The 21,755-nt window shown below is 42.0% G+C and overlaps 1 protein-coding gene across 2 annotated transcripts in view; it reads right to left on the bottom strand.

Annotated features, from left to right (window-relative positions):
• Positions 1 to 21,755, bottom strand: part of LAMA3 (laminin subunit alpha 3) — a 190,852-nt gene that overhangs the window by 133,608 nt on the left and 35,489 nt on the right. For both annotated transcript variants that reach the window (XM_065585346.1, XM_042854847.2), the window contains exons 3-7: positions 17,175 to 17,292; positions 16,199 to 16,317; positions 14,136 to 14,306; positions 10,774 to 10,871; positions 6,981 to 7,096 (exon numbers count right to left, since the gene is read on the bottom strand). In XM_065585346.1, the coding sequence (XP_065441418.1) occupies positions 6,981 to 7,096; positions 10,774 to 10,871; positions 14,136 to 14,306; positions 16,199 to 16,317; positions 17,175 to 17,292 (622 nt within the window). The remainder of the gene's footprint in view (positions 1 to 6,980; positions 7,097 to 10,773; positions 10,872 to 14,135; positions 14,307 to 16,198; positions 16,318 to 17,174; positions 17,293 to 21,755) is intronic.

The raw sequence follows: 21,755 nt of genomic DNA, 5'->3' as shown, positions 1-21,755 counted from the left end.
AGCATATGAGAGGCAAACATACGGAGCGATGACCAAGTTGCCACTCTACAAATATCCGAAATGGGAAGCCTAACCAGAAAAGACACAGAAGCCGCCTGCAACTGCATCAAATAAGACATCACCTTTTTCAGAGGTGCAACATTGGCCAATCGGCAGCATGAACAAATATAGCCAGAAATCCAGGCAGAGATCCTCTGGGTGGAGACTGGGTGGCCCTTTACTTGGTCTGAAATCATGCCAAAGAGTTCAGAGGAAGACCTGAATGCTCTACTCTGCTCCAGATAAAAAGCCAAAGCTCTATTAACATCTAGTGTATGGAGCTTTTCCTCCTCTTTGCTTGAATGGGGCTTTGGAAAGAATGTTGGTAAATAAATTGCTTGATTCATGTGAAATTCAGAAACTACTTTAGACAAGAATTTAGGGTGAGGCCAAAAGAAAACCTTGTCCCTAAAGAAAATTGTATAGGGGGGCTCTGCTCCAAAGCTTGCAGTTCCCCTACTCTCCTGGCCAAGGTTATAGCAACCAGGAAAATTACTTTAATTGACAAGTGAAACAGAGAACACGTTGCTAGTGGCTCAAAGTGGGGACCCATCAACTTTGTTCGCACCAAATATACACTCCACTGTGGACCAGACTATGAACCCAAGGGTACAATCTGAACAAATCCTTTAGAAACCTGATGGACAGGGGGTTTGAACAAGCTGAACAATTATCCACAAGCAGGTGGAACTTCAGGATATTATCCCACAGGTTGCAATCACATTGACGCAGCAGAGCTTCCTGGTTCACAATCCTGAGCTGTAAACCTTCCGTGGAATAAAGTTTCCTGCCAGACAGATCTAGGGTTTTTTTGCTTCCTTTCCCTTCGGAGTAGAGGCTTGGTGTCCTTGCCTCTCCGTTTTATTAGCGGCTGCGACCACCAGGGAGCCCGGAAGCAGATGGTTGTAAAGTGTTCAAATTCCTGTGATGGGATATAATATCTCTTCTCCACTCTTTTGGCGGGGGGAGAAGGGGGGACAGAAAAGAAGAAGTCAGCTATAACATCATGATGGGCTTCAGGATAGCCTCATTAATAGGGAGAGGAGGGTCCTTCAGACACTAAAATGTCCACAAGCCTGTGTGATCTTGTATCTCTTCTGGCTGGATATCCAGAGCTGCAGCCACCTTCCTTAACAAGTCTTGATGTGCTCTAAAATCATCAGGAGGGGGAGAGGCAGATTCAGCCACTACTGCCTCATCAGGTGACAAAGAAGGAGAAGCTAAAGGTTGCTGAGGAGGTCCTTCCTCCAATTCGTCCACAGTGGAGTCCTGGGCATACGGCTCTGCCTGCACGATACCAATCCTAATTCCGGGGGAAGGAAAATGGAGTCCTGCCTGCAGATGCTTCCGAGCTGTGCCTAGCTGATGTAGAAGTGCAGGAAGGGAGCAGAGAGTTTCTGAAACATGGAGGGAAGTCTCAAGGGGTTCAGAAGGGCCATTGGTACAGAGGTGGGGACCAACCCAGTGTAGACCACTGGGTCTTAGAATGCTGAGACTGTGGATGGTACCACAACAGGCAGGCACCCCACTGGGGCTGCTGGGCATCCTCAGGTGGGGAGAGAGGTTTCAAGGCTGGAGATGGAATATTGGAGAAATCATCACTGGCTTGCCTAGACACAGTCCTCCATAGGGGTATCACAAGTATAGAAATGGTCAGTACCGAGCAGTGCTCTGGAGTGGAAGCCAGGACTATAGGAGTGTGCAGTTCCAAAAATGGTGCTGTGCAAGGCTTTTGAATCGTGAGAGAAGCCAGAACTGACAAGTTACGCAACTTGTCAATGACATCAGAGAGGGCTCCTGGGCCTGCAGTACCAAGAGATGCACCGATCCTTCAGGGATTAGTCTCAACGGACCCTTCCTTCGTTCCAGAGTCAGCAATACCTCCTCATTCACAGACTGCTCCTGGGGTTGTGACTTTTTTGAGCACCCCTCCGAGGCCTTGTGAACACTCAGCAACTTCTTCTCGGAGGGTCCTGGTACCGAGTCCCCAAGAGACTTACGCAGTGTCTCCCTAGGCACCAGGGATGCAGATCTGCCAGAGACCTCTGCCAGAACAGGAGGAGCACTCCTCACAGACTCAGACGTGCTCGCTACCTGTTCGGAGCAGAAGGATTCCAGCGGTGGATGAAGTGCAGATTCCAAAAGCAGGTACTTGAGTCTGGCAGCCTGTCCTTTTTTGAATGGGTTCAAGCCTTCTACGGATGTGACACTTGTCACTTAAATGCCCCTCTTCCAAACACTTGAGGCAGCTTGGGAGTGGGTCACTTAATGGCGTAGACCTGACTACATGAACGACAGGCCCTGAATCCAGGAGAACGGGGCATCAGTTTGGTACCAATCCCAGTACCCAATCTGACACCAGTAACTCAATAAGACGGTATTCTAAACTTAACCCTACAAGTAACTATTTTCAGATATACTATATACAAGACTAAAAACTAATGCTCCAGCTACTAGTTACACTAAGGAAGGGAAGATATGAACAAAGATCACAGCTTCAGCACAACGGTCACTGGTGGTAGGAAGGAACTGAGGGTGATCGGGGGCAGCATGGCCCTTTATACTTGTGTGCAGTGGCACAAGGCACCAGAGGGCGCTCGTGCTGCCCCAATGGGTACTGCTAAGGGAAAAGTCTCCAACACCTGTGCACAAGGCGTGCACATACACCTATAGTGGAATGGACATGTGCAGTTACTCAACAAAGAACTATATATTTGAGGCTAAAATAAGTTATAGAGATGTTTCCTGACCAGATCACCTAATCTGGGTGGAGTATTTTTCAAAATAAAAAATAGCCAAATATTATTCTATTTTTTTTTATTTACAAAAATATTCACATCTGGGGTGACGCTTGTGGGCTAAATCTTCAGTCAGAAGAACAATTCTTTAGGTATAACAAGGCTTACATGGAGGAACTCACATAGCTCTAATTGCAGTGATGCCAGCAGACACAACTAGTCTATTACCAGAGGACTATTCATTGCACAGATATGTTTAAATCAAAAAGTCTGTCACATTTTCTAGCATTATGGATTTGATCCTGCTCCCATCCATGGCAAAACTCCAACTGACTTAAAGTAGTACGCTCTAGGTGATCATGTAACAAAAGACCAAATTACTTCATCTAAGATTAGGGGTAGGGCGACTGTGATAAGTAACTCAGTTTCCTAGTTTATATGGGTTTAGAATCTCAGATATGATGTGTTTTTATTCTGTATGGTTGGTAGGGTTTCTTTATTTGTATTTATTTTTGGGCCAAATAAAGGTAATGAAGTTGTACTCACACCAGTTCTGAATCTTGTCCAACTCTAGAAATTGTGTCCTAACTTTTGACCCCTTCCTGACTGAAGTAATTTTCCATGCAGTGAACAGCATAAGATCAAAGAACACTTCTCAAGGCCCACTAGACTACATATTCTGTCATCATATGCAACATAAACATTAGCCCAATGGATAGCTCCCTGACCTAGATGTATTGTTCACACACTGGAAAAAAAAAATATGAGGTACATCAGGTGATGTGCTGTAGCCTTTTGTGAATATCAGCCTCTTTGTAGTCTGAAAAATATTACAGGTCCATTTATATGAAGCTGGTAGGTCTAAATCCAGCAACAGCCTTTGTTACTTTGTCATAGCCTTTTGCTAAAAGTAGTCTAAGTCCCAATACTGACCTAAAGTTCTTGCCTTGGTTGCAAAGTAAGGGTTAATCTGAAAATAGCTCAACACTTTGAACAGTGTCTGCAAATATGTCTTGGGTAAAGGGTGGTGGATGGATAAGGAATTCCTTATCTAATTCTTTTCTCTTTCCCTGTTACCCCAGTGCAAACTAATGAACAGCACCTCCCAATCTGTCCATCAGGCACAATATCAGCCTATTGTAATCTCTTATCTTCATTCCATCAAACCATCTATAAGCTTGCGCTCTCCTTTCTCCAGTTTCCAGACATCCAGAGTTGTAACATAATTCAGAGTAGTGACTAACCAGAATAGCAAACAGATGTAACAAACCAAAGGCTAGCCTGTGCCTTTGTCTTACTCAAGCTCCTTACTCTCACCTTTACTTACCCTACCGGCAGTGCTTAATTTTTAATTAAAAAGGTGCTGGGGCTCAAGCAAGTTGTTTATATTCATAACTGATGCAGCAAGCCCAGAGGCTATGAACTGCCAAGCCTAGAGATGCAGGGCTCAGTCCTGGCAAGTCCTGGCACAAATTAAGTACTGCCTACTTGGATCTCATCATCTTTTTCACTGAACAGGAAGACAGTAAAACCCTCTCCAATTTAAATAACTCAGGAAGATGGAGAAGATATTGGCTTCCTCCTTTTCCACTTTCATTTGAATATTAAGGGATCAGTGACCTGCTTAAGTAAGAATATTCCAAGGAAATCTTCCTAGAGGATTCCACTGGTTCTGCATCAGACTTGGGGGACGGGGGGGGCGGTCTCCTTTCCTTTAGCCAGGCAACTAGGCAGAAGGGGATCCCCACAACAGTCTTAGCGACAAAGAGGTTCCTTGCAAGGAAAACCCTAGAAACAAGGGCTAAGGACCCTAGGCCTGCCCACATATGCTTTGTGTCTCAGAAAAAGTAACAGTAATAATCCTATTAAAAGCCTGGTACAGGCGAGAGTCCATCCCAGGAACAATGCATTCTTCCTTACCCAGTCTTGCTATCTGTTTGTATAGTTAAAGGAGTGGATCCTCTAGATCATCCTCCATATCCTGATATTCCTCTTATTCCTCATATCTGAAGGGTCTCTGGAGCGGGAACCCTTTCCCCTCTAGCGTGTCACATCCCTGCTGTGAAACAACCTGGCTGAGTAAAGTCCTGGGCCACTTTTTGTTGTGCTGACAGGAACCAGAGCCCGACCTTATGGGCTCAGATCTGATTTACAAGCTGTGCCAAAAGAGCCTTTGTAGCTCATTTTCCAGTCCATACATGAAGTTCTTCAAGAAAACTAAACAAGATTCAGAGGGAAATAACCGTGCCAAAAGCTGCCAAAATGGCTGGGCTACCTTTGGCTCCCCTGCTCTTAGAAAAACCAGGAAGGGAAAGGAAAATGTCAAAAAAATTTCAATGTCATTAATGGCCAAAGGCTACTGGCATCCTGAGCCATCCACTGTCTCTTACTATAAGGTCAAGTTACCTGCTTTGATCCAAGTAATGGCACTTTTACCAGCAGGTCTTCATACATCACAATACAATTTCTTGAAACTTTGACTATTTGCTGAAAAGTACAATATTGTGGACGTATACAAAAATTTGCAGATTTGGCAGATCTCCCAGTCTCTCAGGGACCCACTGATTTTTCAGTAGGAGAAAGGGATACAGAGATTTTGTGAAGACTTGCAAGGTTGCTCTAATCTCCTGACCCACAGGCTGTAAATGAAGGGTGTCTGCAGCTGGTGAGTACTATCCTCAGTGAATAACTTAAAACACACACACACTTTCAGGCTAAAAGGATCCCTTTTTCAGGTGGCAATAAATGTTAAACATTTTTGGCTCAGAACCTTATGAATTATAATTTATTCATTAACCAAGTCACAACATGCCTAGTTTCTATCTACTGCTTCTACTTTTTTTTGTCTATTATTTTTACTATCACATTTTTGGCAGATCACTTCTGAACTTTGATTAAAATAATTTATTTTAAATTAAAAAAAATTATTCCTCACTTCTTCAATGATATAAATATACATCTACTTGACACTCTAGCAGGGTTACAACTTGAAGTCACAACATCTGCCTTTTGGCCTGCCAAGATGATATGGGAGAAAAGAATCCTGTGTGTGTTCAAAAGAGGGGAAGACACAAAGAGAGCAAATGCTATAATCACCATAGCTACAGTTTTCATGCCATGTGGTTACACAGAGTCTATGGACTCTTGCATCTGAAGAAGTGAGGTTCTTACCCACGAAAGCTTATGCTCCCAGTACTTCTGTTAGTCTCAAAGGTGCCACAGGACCCTCTGTTGCTTTTTACAGAGTCTATGGTAGGCAGTACAGCCTCTTCAAGACCCAGAAAAGGGCCCTAGTGGTTGTGGTTCCCTATGTCCCAGTTTTCTTAACAAAAGAATGAAATGTTTGTCTGAAATGAGGGAAGCTAGGCTGCAAAGGAGCTCGCCCACAGGAGCTCAAGGAAAAGAAGACAGAATATCTGCATCCATTTACCAGAGGCATATGTCAAGAGACCAGGTTACTAGAAAGAGTGACTCGTGTTGCTCTGAAGAGAACAACTCTTCACTCCCATCTATGTAGTTTTGTTTTGAGTGAGCAGATTGAAGATCCAGGAATCTTTTGAAGAGACTAGATTGTGTGTTGGCACTCTTAACATAAGAAAGCACACCTCTTCCCCAAAAGAGGGTTTTCCTTCTAAAGTACCTGGTTTACTAGAAGGATTTTTCAACTGGGCTATGTCACAAAGCCAGGTACAGTAAATAACTCTGATTCGCCTTCCAACTCAATATATTGTTTCCTCACTAAATATAAAAGGAGCAAGGATCTAAATGCACTGTTATGAATATTTCAATGTTCCACTAAATGAACGTAGGGGTATCAAAATTAGGCTTATAGTACCAGGCGAGGTAGTTCTATGGAAGTTTCCTTCTCCTCTAACCAACCCTATATAACCAGTGCTCAAAATCTAGGGGTTGGATTCAGAGCCCGGGCTGGGCACAATTTAGATAAATGCTAATACATATGTAAATTGATTCAGCCATATTCCTCCAGGGTGCAAGATTCTGGGCAATCCAGCTGAAGGGTGTGTGTGAAAGAATGGGAAGGTTTGAGGCAGTGCCAGGTACCTGCAATCTCTGTTCTGCTGGGGGCTTTGCAGGCAGCCAACATTTTGCATGAACACATACATGCTGGAGGTACCTCCTATTTGTACATCAAAATCTGTATGAATTGTCACCTTTAAACTAGCATCTTTTCATGCTACTCACATTCACACTCATTTGCGTTGCTGGCAGTTGCAGTTTGCCATTGTTTCTGATTATATCCAGGGCAGCAGCGATCACAGGTTTCCCCACAAGTGTTATGCTGACATTCACACTGAAACCTGGATATTGAAAAAATTCTCGTTTAATTGAAATAGGATTTAAAACTATATATATTTTTCTTATTTTACCACAATCCAAAATTTACTTCTAACATGAAAATGGCAAGACCAAGTGTAAAGAGGTCAACACGTAACACTAAACCCTTTCACAACCATCCTAGCATTCCTCACAATAAATTATCTCACTCACAGTGTTTTGAGCTTTTTAGCACAAATGATTTATAGAGGTCATTTGTCATTGGATTAAATAAACACTGGCTTAAGAAACCTTATCCTGAGCAGGTATTAAACCAGGATAATATGCCATAGTTGCAAATATATCTTATTTTAACTCTTGATCCAAGGCTCAAGCTTGCTGTCCTACACTATATCAAAATGTTTGTTACTGTTACACTTTGGACTCAATTTTTCATTATGTTTTGTTTAAAAAAAATTATTAGAGCTTTATAACAGAGAATTTTTTCACTTCAAGGTCCCAGAAGCAAAGACAAGGTTTTCATCTCAAGACCAAAAACATCAAAACACTTGATCATGGCCTTAGATAGACCAAGAGACTACCTACACTTGACCAGAGCTCTATGATGAGGTGACCTTCCCACACCAGCTCTGAAAGAGTTTAATTAGGCCAGGTGAGCCCAATCAGTCAATTAAACTGCAAACAGGGGAAATGTAAGCTGCTGGAGGGTACTAATTAGAAAGAAGATCACCTGTGAAGGAACAGATGGGGTTTCTATAACACTAGGAGGCTGGCATCAGAAGTGGCAGGAAGGAAGCTGCAGTTTCTATCCCTGAGGTAAGGGAGAAGGAAGGGGAGACAGAAACCCACAAGAAAGGTTTACCTAGTAGGCCTAAGAAAGAGGGGTCTGGCTAGGAAGGTTGGTGAAGGAGAAGCTTAAAGAAGCACGGGAGGAAGTAGTCCAGGTGTGTAGTTGCTGGTGAGTATTTGCTTCAGGTTGGGGGGTTGTCTGTAAGCGAGGACTGGCCTGCCAACCTGAAGCAAATACTCACCAGCAACTACACACCACAGAAACACCAACCCAGGAACCAATCCCTGTAGCAAACCTCGTTGCCTACTCTGTCCCTATATCTACTCTGGCAACACCATCAGAGGGCCCAACCACATCAGCCACACCATCAAGGGCTCATTCACCTGCACATCCACTAATGTGATATATCCCATCATGTGCCAGCAGTGCCCCTCTGCCATGTACATTGGCAAACCGGACAGTCCCTCCACAAAAGAATAAATGGACACAAATCGGACATCAGGAATGGTAACATACATAAGCCGGTAAGTGAACACTTCAATCTCCCTGGTCATTCTATTACAGATTTAAAAGTCACTGTCATTGAACAAAAAAACTTCAGAAACAGACTTCAAAGAGAAACAGCAGAACTAAAATTCATTTGCAAATTTAACACCATTAATCTGGGCTTGAATAGGGACTGGGAGTGGCTGGCCCATTCCAGAAGCAGCTTTTCCTCTCCTGGAATTGACACCTCCTCATCCATTATTGGGAGTGGACTACATCCACCCTGATTGAATTGGCCCTGTCAACACTGGTTCTCCACTTGCGAAGTAACTCCCTTCTCTCCATGTGTCAGTATATAATGCCTGCATCTGTAACTTTCACTCTATGCATCTGAAGAAGTGAGGTTTTTACCCACGAAAGCTTATGCCCAAATAAATCTGTTAGTCTTTAAGGTGCTACCAGACTCCTTGTTGTTTTTGTAGATACAGACTAACACGGCTACCCCCTGATACTAGTCCAGGGAAGAGAGCAGTAGAGTTGCTGAAGACCCGGACCTTAACTACTCACTATAGGGCCCTGGACTAGAACCCAGAATTGAGGGCTGGCCAGGGTTCCTGGTACTGCTCGGGGCAGTGAACAGGAAAACTACTTGCGTCACTGTCAGAGTAGCATAGTCAGGGCTGCAAGTATGAGGACTGCCTGATGCTGCTTGAGCAGAGAGACTTTGAAAGACTCCCCTAGAAGGGAAATCAGTATGACCTGGCTGGAGGGCCAAGTCATGAAGAAGCCGTACTGCAGGAGGAGAGCTGCAATGATGGAAGAGAAGAAAGGGAGCGCTGAACTGGGCAGAGCTAATCCCCAGAATTGCCAGAAGAGGGTGCCACCCAGCGGTGAGTACAGTGCACCGTTCATATATCTAAGATCATAACATCATCTTATTCATAAAAATAATGCAAACTAAGGACTATTTGATCATCAGAAGTAACCCAAAGTATAAAAATTAACAGTCATCCTCCAAAAGGAAAAAATTTGTATTTATTTTGACTTCATCAAAGTGCCTATCTAAGGGCTCAGTTCTGTAAGCACTTACTTCAAAGTCTGTGACAATAATGAAGACACTTATGGAATACTTAGTGGTATCTACACATAATTTATATATATAATTTGTTTTTTCCTTGCTACAGAAGGTTGTGTTTTTCCTTGATATTACTACAGTCACCAATTCTAGTCAGAAAAGGTATCACATAGATGGCCAAGGGGATTAGTAATAGAATCTAGTGCATTTACTTTCTTGTTGGGATCTTTCAACATAATGATCAAAAGTCCTGATGTCCGAATCTGATCTCAGTTATTCTGCTGTAAAGCTGGAGTAACTCCGCTGAGAAGCTAGCCCATTATAGAATCGTAGGACTGGAAGGGACCTAGAGAGATCATCTAGTCTGGTCCCCTGCCTCATGGCAGGACTAAGTATTATATGTGGCTGTTTGATGGCTTATGTGAAATAAATTGGTGATCTCACAGCAGGGTCTCAGTATCCAAAAGAGGTGAGTTTAACACAGCAGTTCCCTAACTTTTTACTAAGGTGACCCAACAACTGAGGTTACGTTCCTATGTCCAACTGCATTTTGTATTATTTTTTTTGTGACCCATCATTTACATATATACACCTTCTGTCCTAGCACAATCTCTCCCTCTTAATCCCGAGCCAGAGGGTAGGGTGGGGGGCGGAGGGAGAAGAAAGGGATGAGGGGGCTGGTGAGTGAGCCCACCTTCCACTCCCCACACAGTGGTGGCTCCTGTCTCATGGGGCTGGGCCCAACTCTCTCCTCTTGTGTTGTGACTTGGTGCACGAGGTCACAGTGCCATTCAGGTTTGGCCTGGTCACCCCTCCGTCATGATGGAGGGGCAACTGCGCAAAACCTGAGTGGCACTGCAACCCCACGCACCAAATCTCAACGCGTGGAGCATGGAACCGGGCCCAGCCCCATGGAACAGGAACTGCTGCTGCAGGATAAATACAGGCTGGGTTCACTCTCCACTACTTCCCACACCCTGGGCCTGCCCTCCACAGCAGCCCAGGAGTATGTTTGCTTAGGGCCCCATGACTTTAGATCTAGGATTTTTCCACAATCCATAGGTAGGTGGAGACACACCTTTTGGGAAATACCAGTTTAACACAAAGTGTCTGGCAAACCCTCATTTTAATTTTAAAAAGACCTAATGCACACTCTTTTATTGTTAAACTTAATCAACACAGAATACCTCTCAGCATATCTTCATATATGCCTTACCAAGCTCTCACTTTAAAAGCATTATAAAGAAAACTATAAGACATCCTTATTTTATCATTAAAAATCGTAATTTGAAAATACCTGTGTATTGGTTTATAGTTTGTGAAATGAGCGTGCTGCTCAATTTACTTACTGATACAGGTTTTCAGCACTTTTTGCATTACAGACTTCTGCATGACCATTGCAAACACATCGTCCACCTATACTGATGTCCTTTATGCTGTAGTAATACTGTAAAACAAATCAAGAGGTATGTGTACATCTTTCCTTTGCCTGTAGAATGGCAGCCACAGTAACATAGTAATGATTTTCTTATCACATTAAATCTTGCTTATCAGAATATTAAACAAACATATCCATAAAGGACCTGATCCAGCTTTCCTGAAGTCAACAGCCAAACACCTACTGGCATCCATGTTGCAGGATCAGGCCCAGATTCATTAATGAAAGCCATTTATAGGTCAGTGTTACCCACTGAACAGATACCACACAGACAGTGGTATTTCACCGTTCCCCATGCTGTCCTTATAAAGTGCCTTGGCCGATTCTAGAAGCACAGCCCCTGGAAGTAATAGTTCAATCTCTGTTCCTAATAAGTTGATGACCTCTCTGCTATGTAACTGCCAACAACGGTGCCAGTTGTGATGGTGAGCTAGGATCGTGCGAAGGGAACTCTAGGAACTGAACTGAGCCCACCTGCTCGCTTGCAATTATGACTGATGTGACCTAGATTTGAACTAGTGACCTAGAGTTGAAAAGCTTCATATCTCATCACCACTCCCTGCAGTCATCCAGGCAGTGGCAGATAATGATTTAGTCATTTGGACTGACTCACTGTAAATACCACTATTTATAGTAACTTCTGTGTACATTTAAGAAACTTAAGAGCAGATTCTCCACTCTGCTCAGTGGCAAGGGAAGGCTGCAGGGAGCCTGTTGCAGCTCCCTGATCCTCAGCTGGCTGGCCCCAGTGCACATTAAAGAGGCAGCTCTACTTTATGCCAGGCACAGCTGAGCTCTCCTCCACTGTGTCCTCTCCTCTAGCCCACCTCACTCGGAGATGTCCTCTCCCTCTCCTTATGCCAGGGGAGGGGAGATGGCTGGCAGAGAGCTCCCTGCATAGGGGGACTCCTTCGTTGGCTGGCTGCTTGCAGGCTACTTTGTGCCAGATAGGTGCAATAAATTGGCCTTAGTAGACCAGAGAATCCAGTCCATATTTTTTTTCCTGGACTAGTTCTATTTGGATGCACACATTCACATCAAGTGTGGTTTATTCTTCTTCTTCACACACACCCTCCCCGTGCTTTCAGTGTCTTGGTCAAAATTAAAAATGGTCCCTGACCCTTTCTCTGGCAGTATCTCATCATATGTTAGCTCCATAATGATTACTTGTAACTCAATCTCTGGTTTCTTCCTATTTTGTGGCATTACACTGGATTAACAGTATTATACCCAAATTGTCAGAATTCAGATACCACATTGCTTGTGCTGAAGATAATTTCCAACCGCATGAAGTCAATGCATAAATTGAGGAAGTATGGCAGTTGTTTGTACAGAGGGAAGGGGATGGGCTGGTTTGGTTTGGTTTGGTTTATACAATAGATTTAGCACAATGGCTCTCTGCTAGAATGCTGAACTACTGCTAGTTTTCAAGGGCATCTGATATGGAAAGTCTTGACATGTTCCCTGTCAGCAAGTTAATGAAACACATTACCTTATATATCCCTCAAATTAGACTATTTGATTACATTAGGCTGAAGTTATGGTGTTTGGCAAGCGGCATAACAAGTACTCCATTTATTTTAGCCTGTAAGTAATATCTTAAATAAAATCCTACAGCTGCACTTAAGTTTTACAACCTTACATAATGTATGCTGCCAAGCAACTGGAATGGATAAGTTTGTTGTTGTTGTTGAGGAGACCATACATATTTGTACAGTCCCTAGCCAAATGGCATTGACTGGAGCCTTTGGGTTCTGTTGCAGTATAACTGATAGGTAAATAACCACACTGGGTCAAGAAACTCTACAAATTCCAATGCATAGAGATTCTTATGGATTATTCCATCAGAGCATCTGCCCCTCTCTTATTTCCCCACAGAATGGGCAGGGGACTTCTAAGCTGTGGAATTTCCCAGGGGTACCCAGGATTCAGACACACTTTGCTACCATCTTCTCTTAGTGTGAGGAAACCTTGTCTGTGCCTGCCATGGGTCAGCTCCCCAACTCCACCAGCCATGGGCAATACAAACACTTCCCCCTAGACCTTGCAGGACTCCCTGACACCCTACAAGCTAGCAATTGGCACACCCCAACCCTCAATCCAAGCATCTCCCTTTGGCCTCCAGCCCCTGGTCCACTGGACAGTCACAGTATTCACAGATTGGCTGCTTCCAAAGAAGCAGTACACCCCAGCTTACCAGTTTCACCTTGGATCACAGCTTTGCTAACACACAGCACTTAGATATGTTTATAGTGAAATTAAGTTCATTTAACAAAGAGATTCAAATAATAGCAAGCAGAAGTATTGGAAACAAATGGTTACATATGAAATAAAATCATACCATGCATTCTAGAGATTTGACTTAATTAACTAGATACACTCATGTCTTGTAGAATATTGCTCATCCAAAATCCTTGCAGCGCTTTCCAGCAAAATTGGCTGTGACCATCTTTCATAAGACATTTCGTTATCCATCTCTTAGGGGATAAAGGGAATAGGACCTTCTGATTAGGTGAAAGGAGGATCCTCCTGAAAAGCTGGAGTTGCTGGTCATGTGATGTAAGTGAGAAACTGTTTTAGACAAAGATATCGCTTGCTGGAATTCAATTTCTGGCACTAGAAAGAGTTTTTCTTTTGTTTGCAAGCATACCTGTCTCTTTTTCTCTTGCTCAGTATCACATAAATCTCTCTTGGTTAATAAACTTATTCTTAGTTTTTAATATAAACCATCTCAGTGCTGTTATATTAAAGTTAAGACATGCATCCCCAGCTGAACTAACAGGCAGTTGTATATTCTGTCTCTTTGAAGACAGGGAATTTGGTTAATTTCTGTGAGTGTCCACTGAGAGCGACTGGGCACTGCAGAAAGATGTCTCTGGGGAACTCGGGAACTGGGGTTTACTGGATGTTACCTACAAGGCAAGGTTTAGACTGACAGACTCAAGGGGTTTGCTGGCAAGGCCAAAAGACTGGCATGGCAGGGAGCTGTCACACAGTTTAAGCTCCAGCAAAGCTCTTTTGCTAACGCAGAGACATAACACAGTGGATTACAGTTCTGGGTGCCCTGAGAGAGCACCTCACTCCCCTCTACACAAACCACACAACTCTGATCTGTCCCAACTAGCTTCCCTCTGCAAGTGGAGCTGGAGGGGATCATCAAGACCATACCCATTTTTTGTTGTTTTGCAAACTAAAGATGTTCGTGTCATTCCATTCACTGTAATGGAATGAAGGGCAACTATTAAACATCCATTTGTGAAAAAAGCTACTTACTCTGCGGGTTACAGTGGGGTCCCGTTGAGCTTTGGCTATCAAGTGTCCAAGAAGGGTATTGGTTCTGAGAAAATGCAAGCGGATGTTTGTTGCCTTGGTAAATTCCCTCAGTATGGGAGAGTGAGTAAAGTTTTTTGCTCCTGGACGACCATTTACCAAGGATACCACAATCTAATAAAAGAGCAAAGATCTTTTTGTCAAAACATAAACAGTTAACATTAGCAGTGGGGAGCCACAGGTTTCGATAATATAAGCATCCAAAAATTTGCAGATTTCTTGTTTCTAACCATGTCTAATATTCATGGGAGTAAGGTTACAGACTCAGGCCTCTAAATTTCAGTGAGAAGTAACTCTTCTATTTAAAACAAAATTTAAATGCTTTAAGTATATACTATAAGTATCTGTAAACGCTAATACAGGCCGTTCTGCTCTGATTTAGCAGGATGCTCCAGCAATCACGGGTTCTATGAAAATTATTCAGAGCAAAACCTGAATATTGAAAAAATTCCCATTCACTTCAGGCACAATTTACTCATGTTACACATCCATATAAGAATGGCTTCATGTGTCTTGAATGGATTATGTCAGAAAGTTCTGAAAAGATACATGCAATTTTACAGAAACCAACAACAGTAAGTCAATCCTAATACATTACGAGCAGCCAATGATGTCCATAGGAGTTTTACCTAAGTAAGAACTTCAGGATATTGCCCTTTTACCAACATGCATTAATTTTTGGATTAAGGCACAAAAAATCCTGGAATAAATTTCAGTTAATAGCTACAGTGCCCGAGAGTATGTTCATGTACTTTTGAAAGTGAGTAGATGATGTCACTTTAGAATTTCCCTCCCTGCGGGAGCAGTTTATATAATAATTCAAAACAAATGCTTCAATGCTTATTATGAAAAAGAAATTGATGCCAGCAGCCCAGAAATCATAAATGAACCCTAAATTAACAAATCAGAGTGTGTACAACTGAGCAAAAGCTATTTATTTGTTTATAACTGAACAGATTTCAGATATATGTTTCCAAATGGGTACTATAAACTGTAAGTACATAAGATTGGATCACTGAAGCTTCCAACTACAACACAACTCCTTTAAAAAAAGTCATACACCATTTAATAGGGGATGATGCAACAGGATTCTAAAGAAATTAATCAAAAAATCCATAGAATTTAATAGAAAATGCTAATCTTTCTGTAAGTTTTTGGACCACTCTGCAGAAATGTTCATAGACTATTATAAATCAAAACTGGAACACTGGATCCAAATCCCCAAAGCTTTCAAGAAGTTTGGATCTGGATACAAGCTTCATCACAAGCCTCTCTTTGTAGTGGCATGTCACATAACATCCAATTCTAACAACCCTGAATAATGAGGAAGTTTGGATTTTGATCTGACACAGGCCTATCTCCAATAACAGTTTATGTTGGAAAGAATGATAAATGCAACCACTAATAAACATTCAGATAAAGGGACTATAAATCATATTTCCTAGTGGTAAGAAGCATCTTGCTAAGCCAGAGCAGTATGACCTGTGTAAGCTTTTACAGACACACTTATATTATACGATACATTTACAGCATTATTCTTTTTTTAAAATAGAGTTACTGCTCATTGAAATTTAGAGGTCTGATTCTGCAACCTTTACTTCCATCAGCAATTCTCACACAATTAGACCCATTGCAGTCATTGTAACTACTCGGAAAACAAAGCCAAAATTTTCATACTTGGATGCCCAAAGTAAGGCTCCTAAATTATATTCATGAAGCTAAACAAATGGCCTAATTTCAGAGGTTCTGAGCACTCACTTCTCAATGGGAGTTGTGAATGTTCAGCACGTCTATAAATATTAGGACATTGTCTCAAATGCCTGAATATGGATTTACATACCTGATGGATTTACATAGGCACCTAAGTTTGAAAATTGGCTTAAAAGTTCAAGTTTTATTGAAATAGCAAATAATTCATAATAACATACTAATAAGCAACCACTGTGTAACACTGTTTATTTCCAATGTGAAAAATTAAATTTCCCAGTCTTCTGAAAAGCACTTACCTCACCATTTTCAAGAGGCACAATCCGAGAATACTCTGTAGTGCAAATAACATCATCATCCCTCCTAATATGAGCACTAACTTTTTTTCCAAAATGTTCCAAACAGTCTGCTTTAGAATCTAGTAAAGTAAGAAATCAATTTTTTTACATATTGAAACATGCATTATTGTGCTAACATAAATCCATAAAGAACTATCCTCATGCTTTCTAATAGATTATCTCCCTGAATCAAATTACATCTCTGTATGAAAATAGAAATATTACTATAGAAAAATGAAAAATATTAAAAGCAAATGAACACATTCTTCTTCACTTTCTGTCCTAAACTGTTCTTAGTGTTTGGCAATGCACTGAAACAACTTCCCCATATCACTACAAAAATGGCTGCATTGTAGGGTGCTTGTACATGTATACTAGTTTAGGTTTATAAAGAAGACTGGAAACCTGGGAGGGGTGGGGGATGAAAGGCACTATTAAAAGACATGAACAAGATAAAAGAAAAAATCCCAAGGACAGTCTTACCTTTTTGCAGTACTATATTGGGTTTTAATAATGTGTTCTCTACCAGTTTAAATGAAAGTTGTCAGATTAAATCAGTTTGCCTTGCTTTGAAAATTTACCTCATCAAAGACTTCTCTCAGTAGAGAGGACTACTATATAAAGCAGTTCCTCTTATGGCTCTTTGGAAGACAAATTACTGGCAACAAAACCTGTTTGAGTGTATGTCTCTGGGCTAATTTAATCAAAAAGATTCTAAAGTTTCAAACCATGTCATGTTCATTTTGCTGATGAATGCTAAGAATGGGGCTTCACTGAAAATAACTAGTTAACAGTTATGCCAGACCCCTTCCAAACACATCTCACGTTACCATACTTTATTCAGGGAAACCACTAGGTTGATTTTTGTTTCTAAATTCTACAAATGATTAAAGCCTCTCTCCTATAAAACTGCAGGGATGCAAGAATTAATACTCACGAGCAAAATATTGCCAAGGTGCATAGGTTCTTCCAAAGTCCCCTGATCTTTCTAACACCCAGAGATCTGGGCGAGGAGAATTTGCAAACTTGATAAGGATGTAAGCAACATGGAAGAGCTGGTAACAAAATATATATATACACATTAACATAAGTAATGCTGGAAGTAAACATCAGACCTTGATAAGTTGTGTAAAATCAAGTACATAGAACTAACATTAATTAACAACTTGTCTTTGTACAACAGCAAGAAAGTAAATTGTTTTCCAGTTCAGTGCCCTCAAAAACAGGGCAGATTCTCAGCTGGTGAGTTCAGTGGAGCTATACCACTTGGCACTATGGCCCAACACACTGAAAAAGCTGCAGTGTGATTATGCTAAATGCCATCTTTTCTGTATCAAAGTAGCTCAGTATAGCATATGCTTAACTATATGGATGTGTTAGAGTAACAGAATTCAACAGTGAAAGGCTGGAGATTCAATTAATCAATGAATAGAGCCACAAAATAATCACAGTGCCCCATTCTTGATTATCCCATTGCAATATTTGTCACTGACACTCAACATCATCATGATGCAGTCAAGCAAAGTCACAATGAAATCCATAAAAAGCAATGTCAAAACAGCATCTCACATTTACTTTGTAGCTCTCTCTAGCTCCACTTGATGATGAAGGGACTGTCCAGCTCTCTCACTGCACTGACACATCTGGATAATTTGTGCCTGGTAAACCTTACAACTTGCGGAAGCAAGTCTTCCCACAGCCATGTGTGTATCAAGGAACATAGGGAGCAGTCATGTGAATGACATTCCACTTACTCTGAGACCAAAGACAGTTTGAAGAGCTCCTAATAGAGCCTAGTCTCCTCCCCAGACCTCAAGGCGCCTCCTGCATCTTTATAAACACATGTAGTGTGTTAGACCACAGAAGACTTAAAAAAAAAAAAAAAAAGAGAGAGAGAGAGAAACCTAACTGTAAGCACTTTGGAGGAAATGAAGCAATTCCTGGGAAAGCCAAATGACATGAAACTTCAAACATCAAGACTTTACAGTAGACAACAGACTAAATTTGAGGTGCATCCTGGAGATGTCTTCATTTATTCCAAAGGTTAAATTAAAATACAAAGTACTTCATACTATGGACAGGAGTGCCGCCAGCTTTTTTGCCTCCCTAGGCGGCAGAAGGTCCCGCCCCCGAAATGTCGCCCCCGACAGAGGCGGCGGAAGGTCCCGCCCCCAAAATGTCACCCCTGACAGAGGCGGCAGAAGGTCCTTCCCCCGAAATGCCGCCCCGACATAGGCGGCCGAAGCTCCAGCCGCCGCGGTCGCCACCCCCCCAAATGTTAGCACCATAGGCAACCGCCTAGGTCACCTAATGGGTTGCGCCGGCCCTGACTATGGACATGATATTTGTCAGTAAAAAACTACAAACAGAAGATTAAGGCCTGAGACATCTTTTAAAGGAAAACACCATTTAAATGCTACTATCAAGAAGACTGTACATATCTTTCCACACTACTTTAAGAAAAACTCCACTGTCACATATGTAAATGAAGCTTTGCAACCAACTTTGCAAACAAGTGCACAACCAAGCAGGGCCGGCTTTAGGAAGTGCAGGGCCCGATTCAAATAGTTTTGACGGGGCCCCGTCAGGGTTGACTTAAAAAAAAAAAACCATAAAAAAATCACATGGGGCTTGTACTCACCGGGCCGCGCTCCTAGTCTTTGGCGGCGGGTCCTTCACTCGCTCCGGGTCTTCGGTGGCACTGAAGGACCCGCCGCCAAAGACACAGAGCGCCATTGGGTGAGTAAAAATTAAAAAGGCGCCTCTAGCCAGGGAAGGGATTCTCTGCCACTTGCCCCCCACTCTGGGCAGCCCTGCCACTCGGCGCGGGGCCCTCTTAGGCGCGGGGCCCGATTCGGGGGAATTGGTGGAATTGGCCTAAGGCCGGCCCTGCAACCAAGTGCTCTCTATACTAGTGCAGAGTGAGCAAGTGAGAGGTGTAAAATGCTACCAAGCCAAAATGGTAACTTATTGTAACCACTTTGAACAGGTGTAACCTACCACACAAGGTGCAGAACAATGGAGAATTGGATCTTACATACAACTGAAAGAATAATGAATAAAGAGGAAGCCACTACCTTGACAATAGCATGACACACAGAAAATGAAGCTCAGCATTTGAATGCCCTAAGAAAAAGCAAGAGATTTTCAAAAGATGCCATATGGTAATGTCTTTTATTTATTTATTTTTTTAAATACACCGCTGTTAAATAAAATTATTGTAAAAATGAGTTGGATTACTTTTCAATACAAATTACACAGTTTAAGTGCCTTTTGCTTTTCTCATAAATTCAAACAATGAGTTGTGTTTGCTGTTCCTCAGACTACACCATCAGCCTCCACCTTCTCCTGGGAAAGTAACAGTACAATGGCAGCTGTAAGTGAGACACAGCAGTGACATTCATAATGAAATACAAAGGCCTGAACTCAGCATGGGAGGTAAGCATGCATCTATCTTGATGTCAACAGGACTATTGACATGATTAAGCTAGACCCATGCAGTGCTTAATTGATGCCAGTGCTTGCCAGGGCTCAGCCACAGCGTCTCTAGGTTGGGCAGTTCATAGCCCCCGCAGCACCTGGGCCTTGCTGCATCAGTTAGGAAAGTAATACAATTGCAATAGCTCCAGCACCTAATTACTTGAGCCCCAGCACCTATTTCATTACAAATTAAGCACTGGACCCATGCTTCAGTGCCTTGCTGAAGTGAGGCCTAAAACAGCAACTAAAAACAATTTTGAAAGTTCAATTTAATTATATATTTTTAGCAAACATTGAACTATCTAAGGTCCTGATCCCATTGACTTCAATAGAAGAAGGATCAGGCCATAAGATAAAATACCTAATCAGTACAGCTTTCCTTAAACAGTCTGTCATTCTCTATCAGTATGATCTTCTTATGTAAACAACTTTCCTTCAAGTTCCAAAAATTATTTCTTTTGCTTCTTTGTAAGACAAATTTCTGTCACTACAAGAAAAAAAAATCCAATCAGGACTGCTCAGAAACTTATCAACAATGACCCTTTTCCTGATAACTTTTGGTATGAAACTTTATCAGTTTCAGCTTCAGAAAGAAAACTCGAAAGATTATAGGATCCAAAGAAACATTGAATTTTTTTAATAAATCAAGAGACAGAACATGATTAAAATAGAAGCTACATTTTAAGTGATTTTCCCCCTCAAAGCTTCTATATTTTATGTCACTTTTCCAGATATTATGTGCTGCCTTTGAAGTAACAGAACATCTGCACAAAATCCAAACACATAGCAGGTGAAAACATGCCACTGTATAATTTCTCTGTATCTATTAAGACATGCTGCCAAAGAGAGATAATTTAAGATCACCATAGATGGAATGAACTTCTAATCTTTCAGCATCTACTGGTTGGAAAGCTCCACATTAAAATGCTTCATATCACTTCCATGTCTCGTGGTTTGTTCTGAAACCACACACACAAAAAGTTGCATTAAAGTGGTCAAACGATCTAGCTAAAATCATTTCTGATATCCATAAGCTATCTGCTCTAGAAAAGTATGCTTGAAAAAAGGATGCATGTTTGTCAGTAACCTCACACATTCATTACTCAATAAATAGTTTGAGCTTCTTTCTATTTAAGACAAGAAATGTGTCCAAATCAATATGGGAGGACAAGGATTACAGTGATATGATCAGGTTTCAGAGTGGTAGCCGTGTTAGTCTGTATCAGCAAAACCAACGAGAAGTCCTTGTGGGCACCTTAGAAACTAACAAATTTATTTGGGCATAAGCTTTTGTGGGCTAGAACCCACTTCATCAGATGCATGCAGTGGAAAATACAGGAGCAGGTATAAATACATGAAAAGATGTGAGTTGCCTTACCAAGTGTGAGGTCAGTCTAATGAGACAATTCAACTGACAGTAGTAAGAACCCATCTGGAGGTTCTAATTAATATCTGAATATAGGCAAATCCTATAGAAATGAGTTTCTAGGGAGGGATTTAAATGAAATGATAGGGAATGGATTAAAAATCTGAATGATTCAAGCCACTGGATAAATGCAAAGCTTTATTTTATTACTGATAAACTCTAAATAAAATATATGAAAAAGCCTTTAATCATTCAAAATCTTCACGTTCTAAAGATCAGTAGTGGCAAGACTAGGACTTTGAGAGTGAGTTCCATGCACAGGGGTTCCCATGGTAATAGACCCAGAATGGGAAAAGGTAAGAAAGGGGTATCAAGTAGGGTTGCCAACTATTTGCAGAAAACCAAAACACCCTTGCCCCACCCCATGTCCTGCCCCTTCTCCGAGGCCCTGCCCCCCGCTCACTCCATCCCCCCTCCCTCCATTGCTTGCTCTCCCCCATCCTCGCTCACTTGCTCATTTTCATGAGGCTGGGGCAGGGGAATTGAGATGAGAGAGGGGGTGACAGCTCTGGCTGGGGGTGCGGGCTAAGGGGTGGGGCCACAGATGAGGGGTTGGGGTACAGGAGAAGGCTCTGGGCTGGGGTAGGGGGCTGGGGTGCCAGAGGGGTGAGG

The sequence above is a fragment of the Chrysemys picta genome, chromosome 2, assembly GCF_011386835.1.
Source record: "Chrysemys picta bellii isolate R12L10 chromosome 2, ASM1138683v2, whole genome shotgun sequence".
Lineage (NCBI taxonomy): Eukaryota > Metazoa > Chordata > Testudines > Emydidae > Chrysemys > Chrysemys picta.
This window is presented reverse-complemented; position numbering and strand designations above follow the sequence as displayed.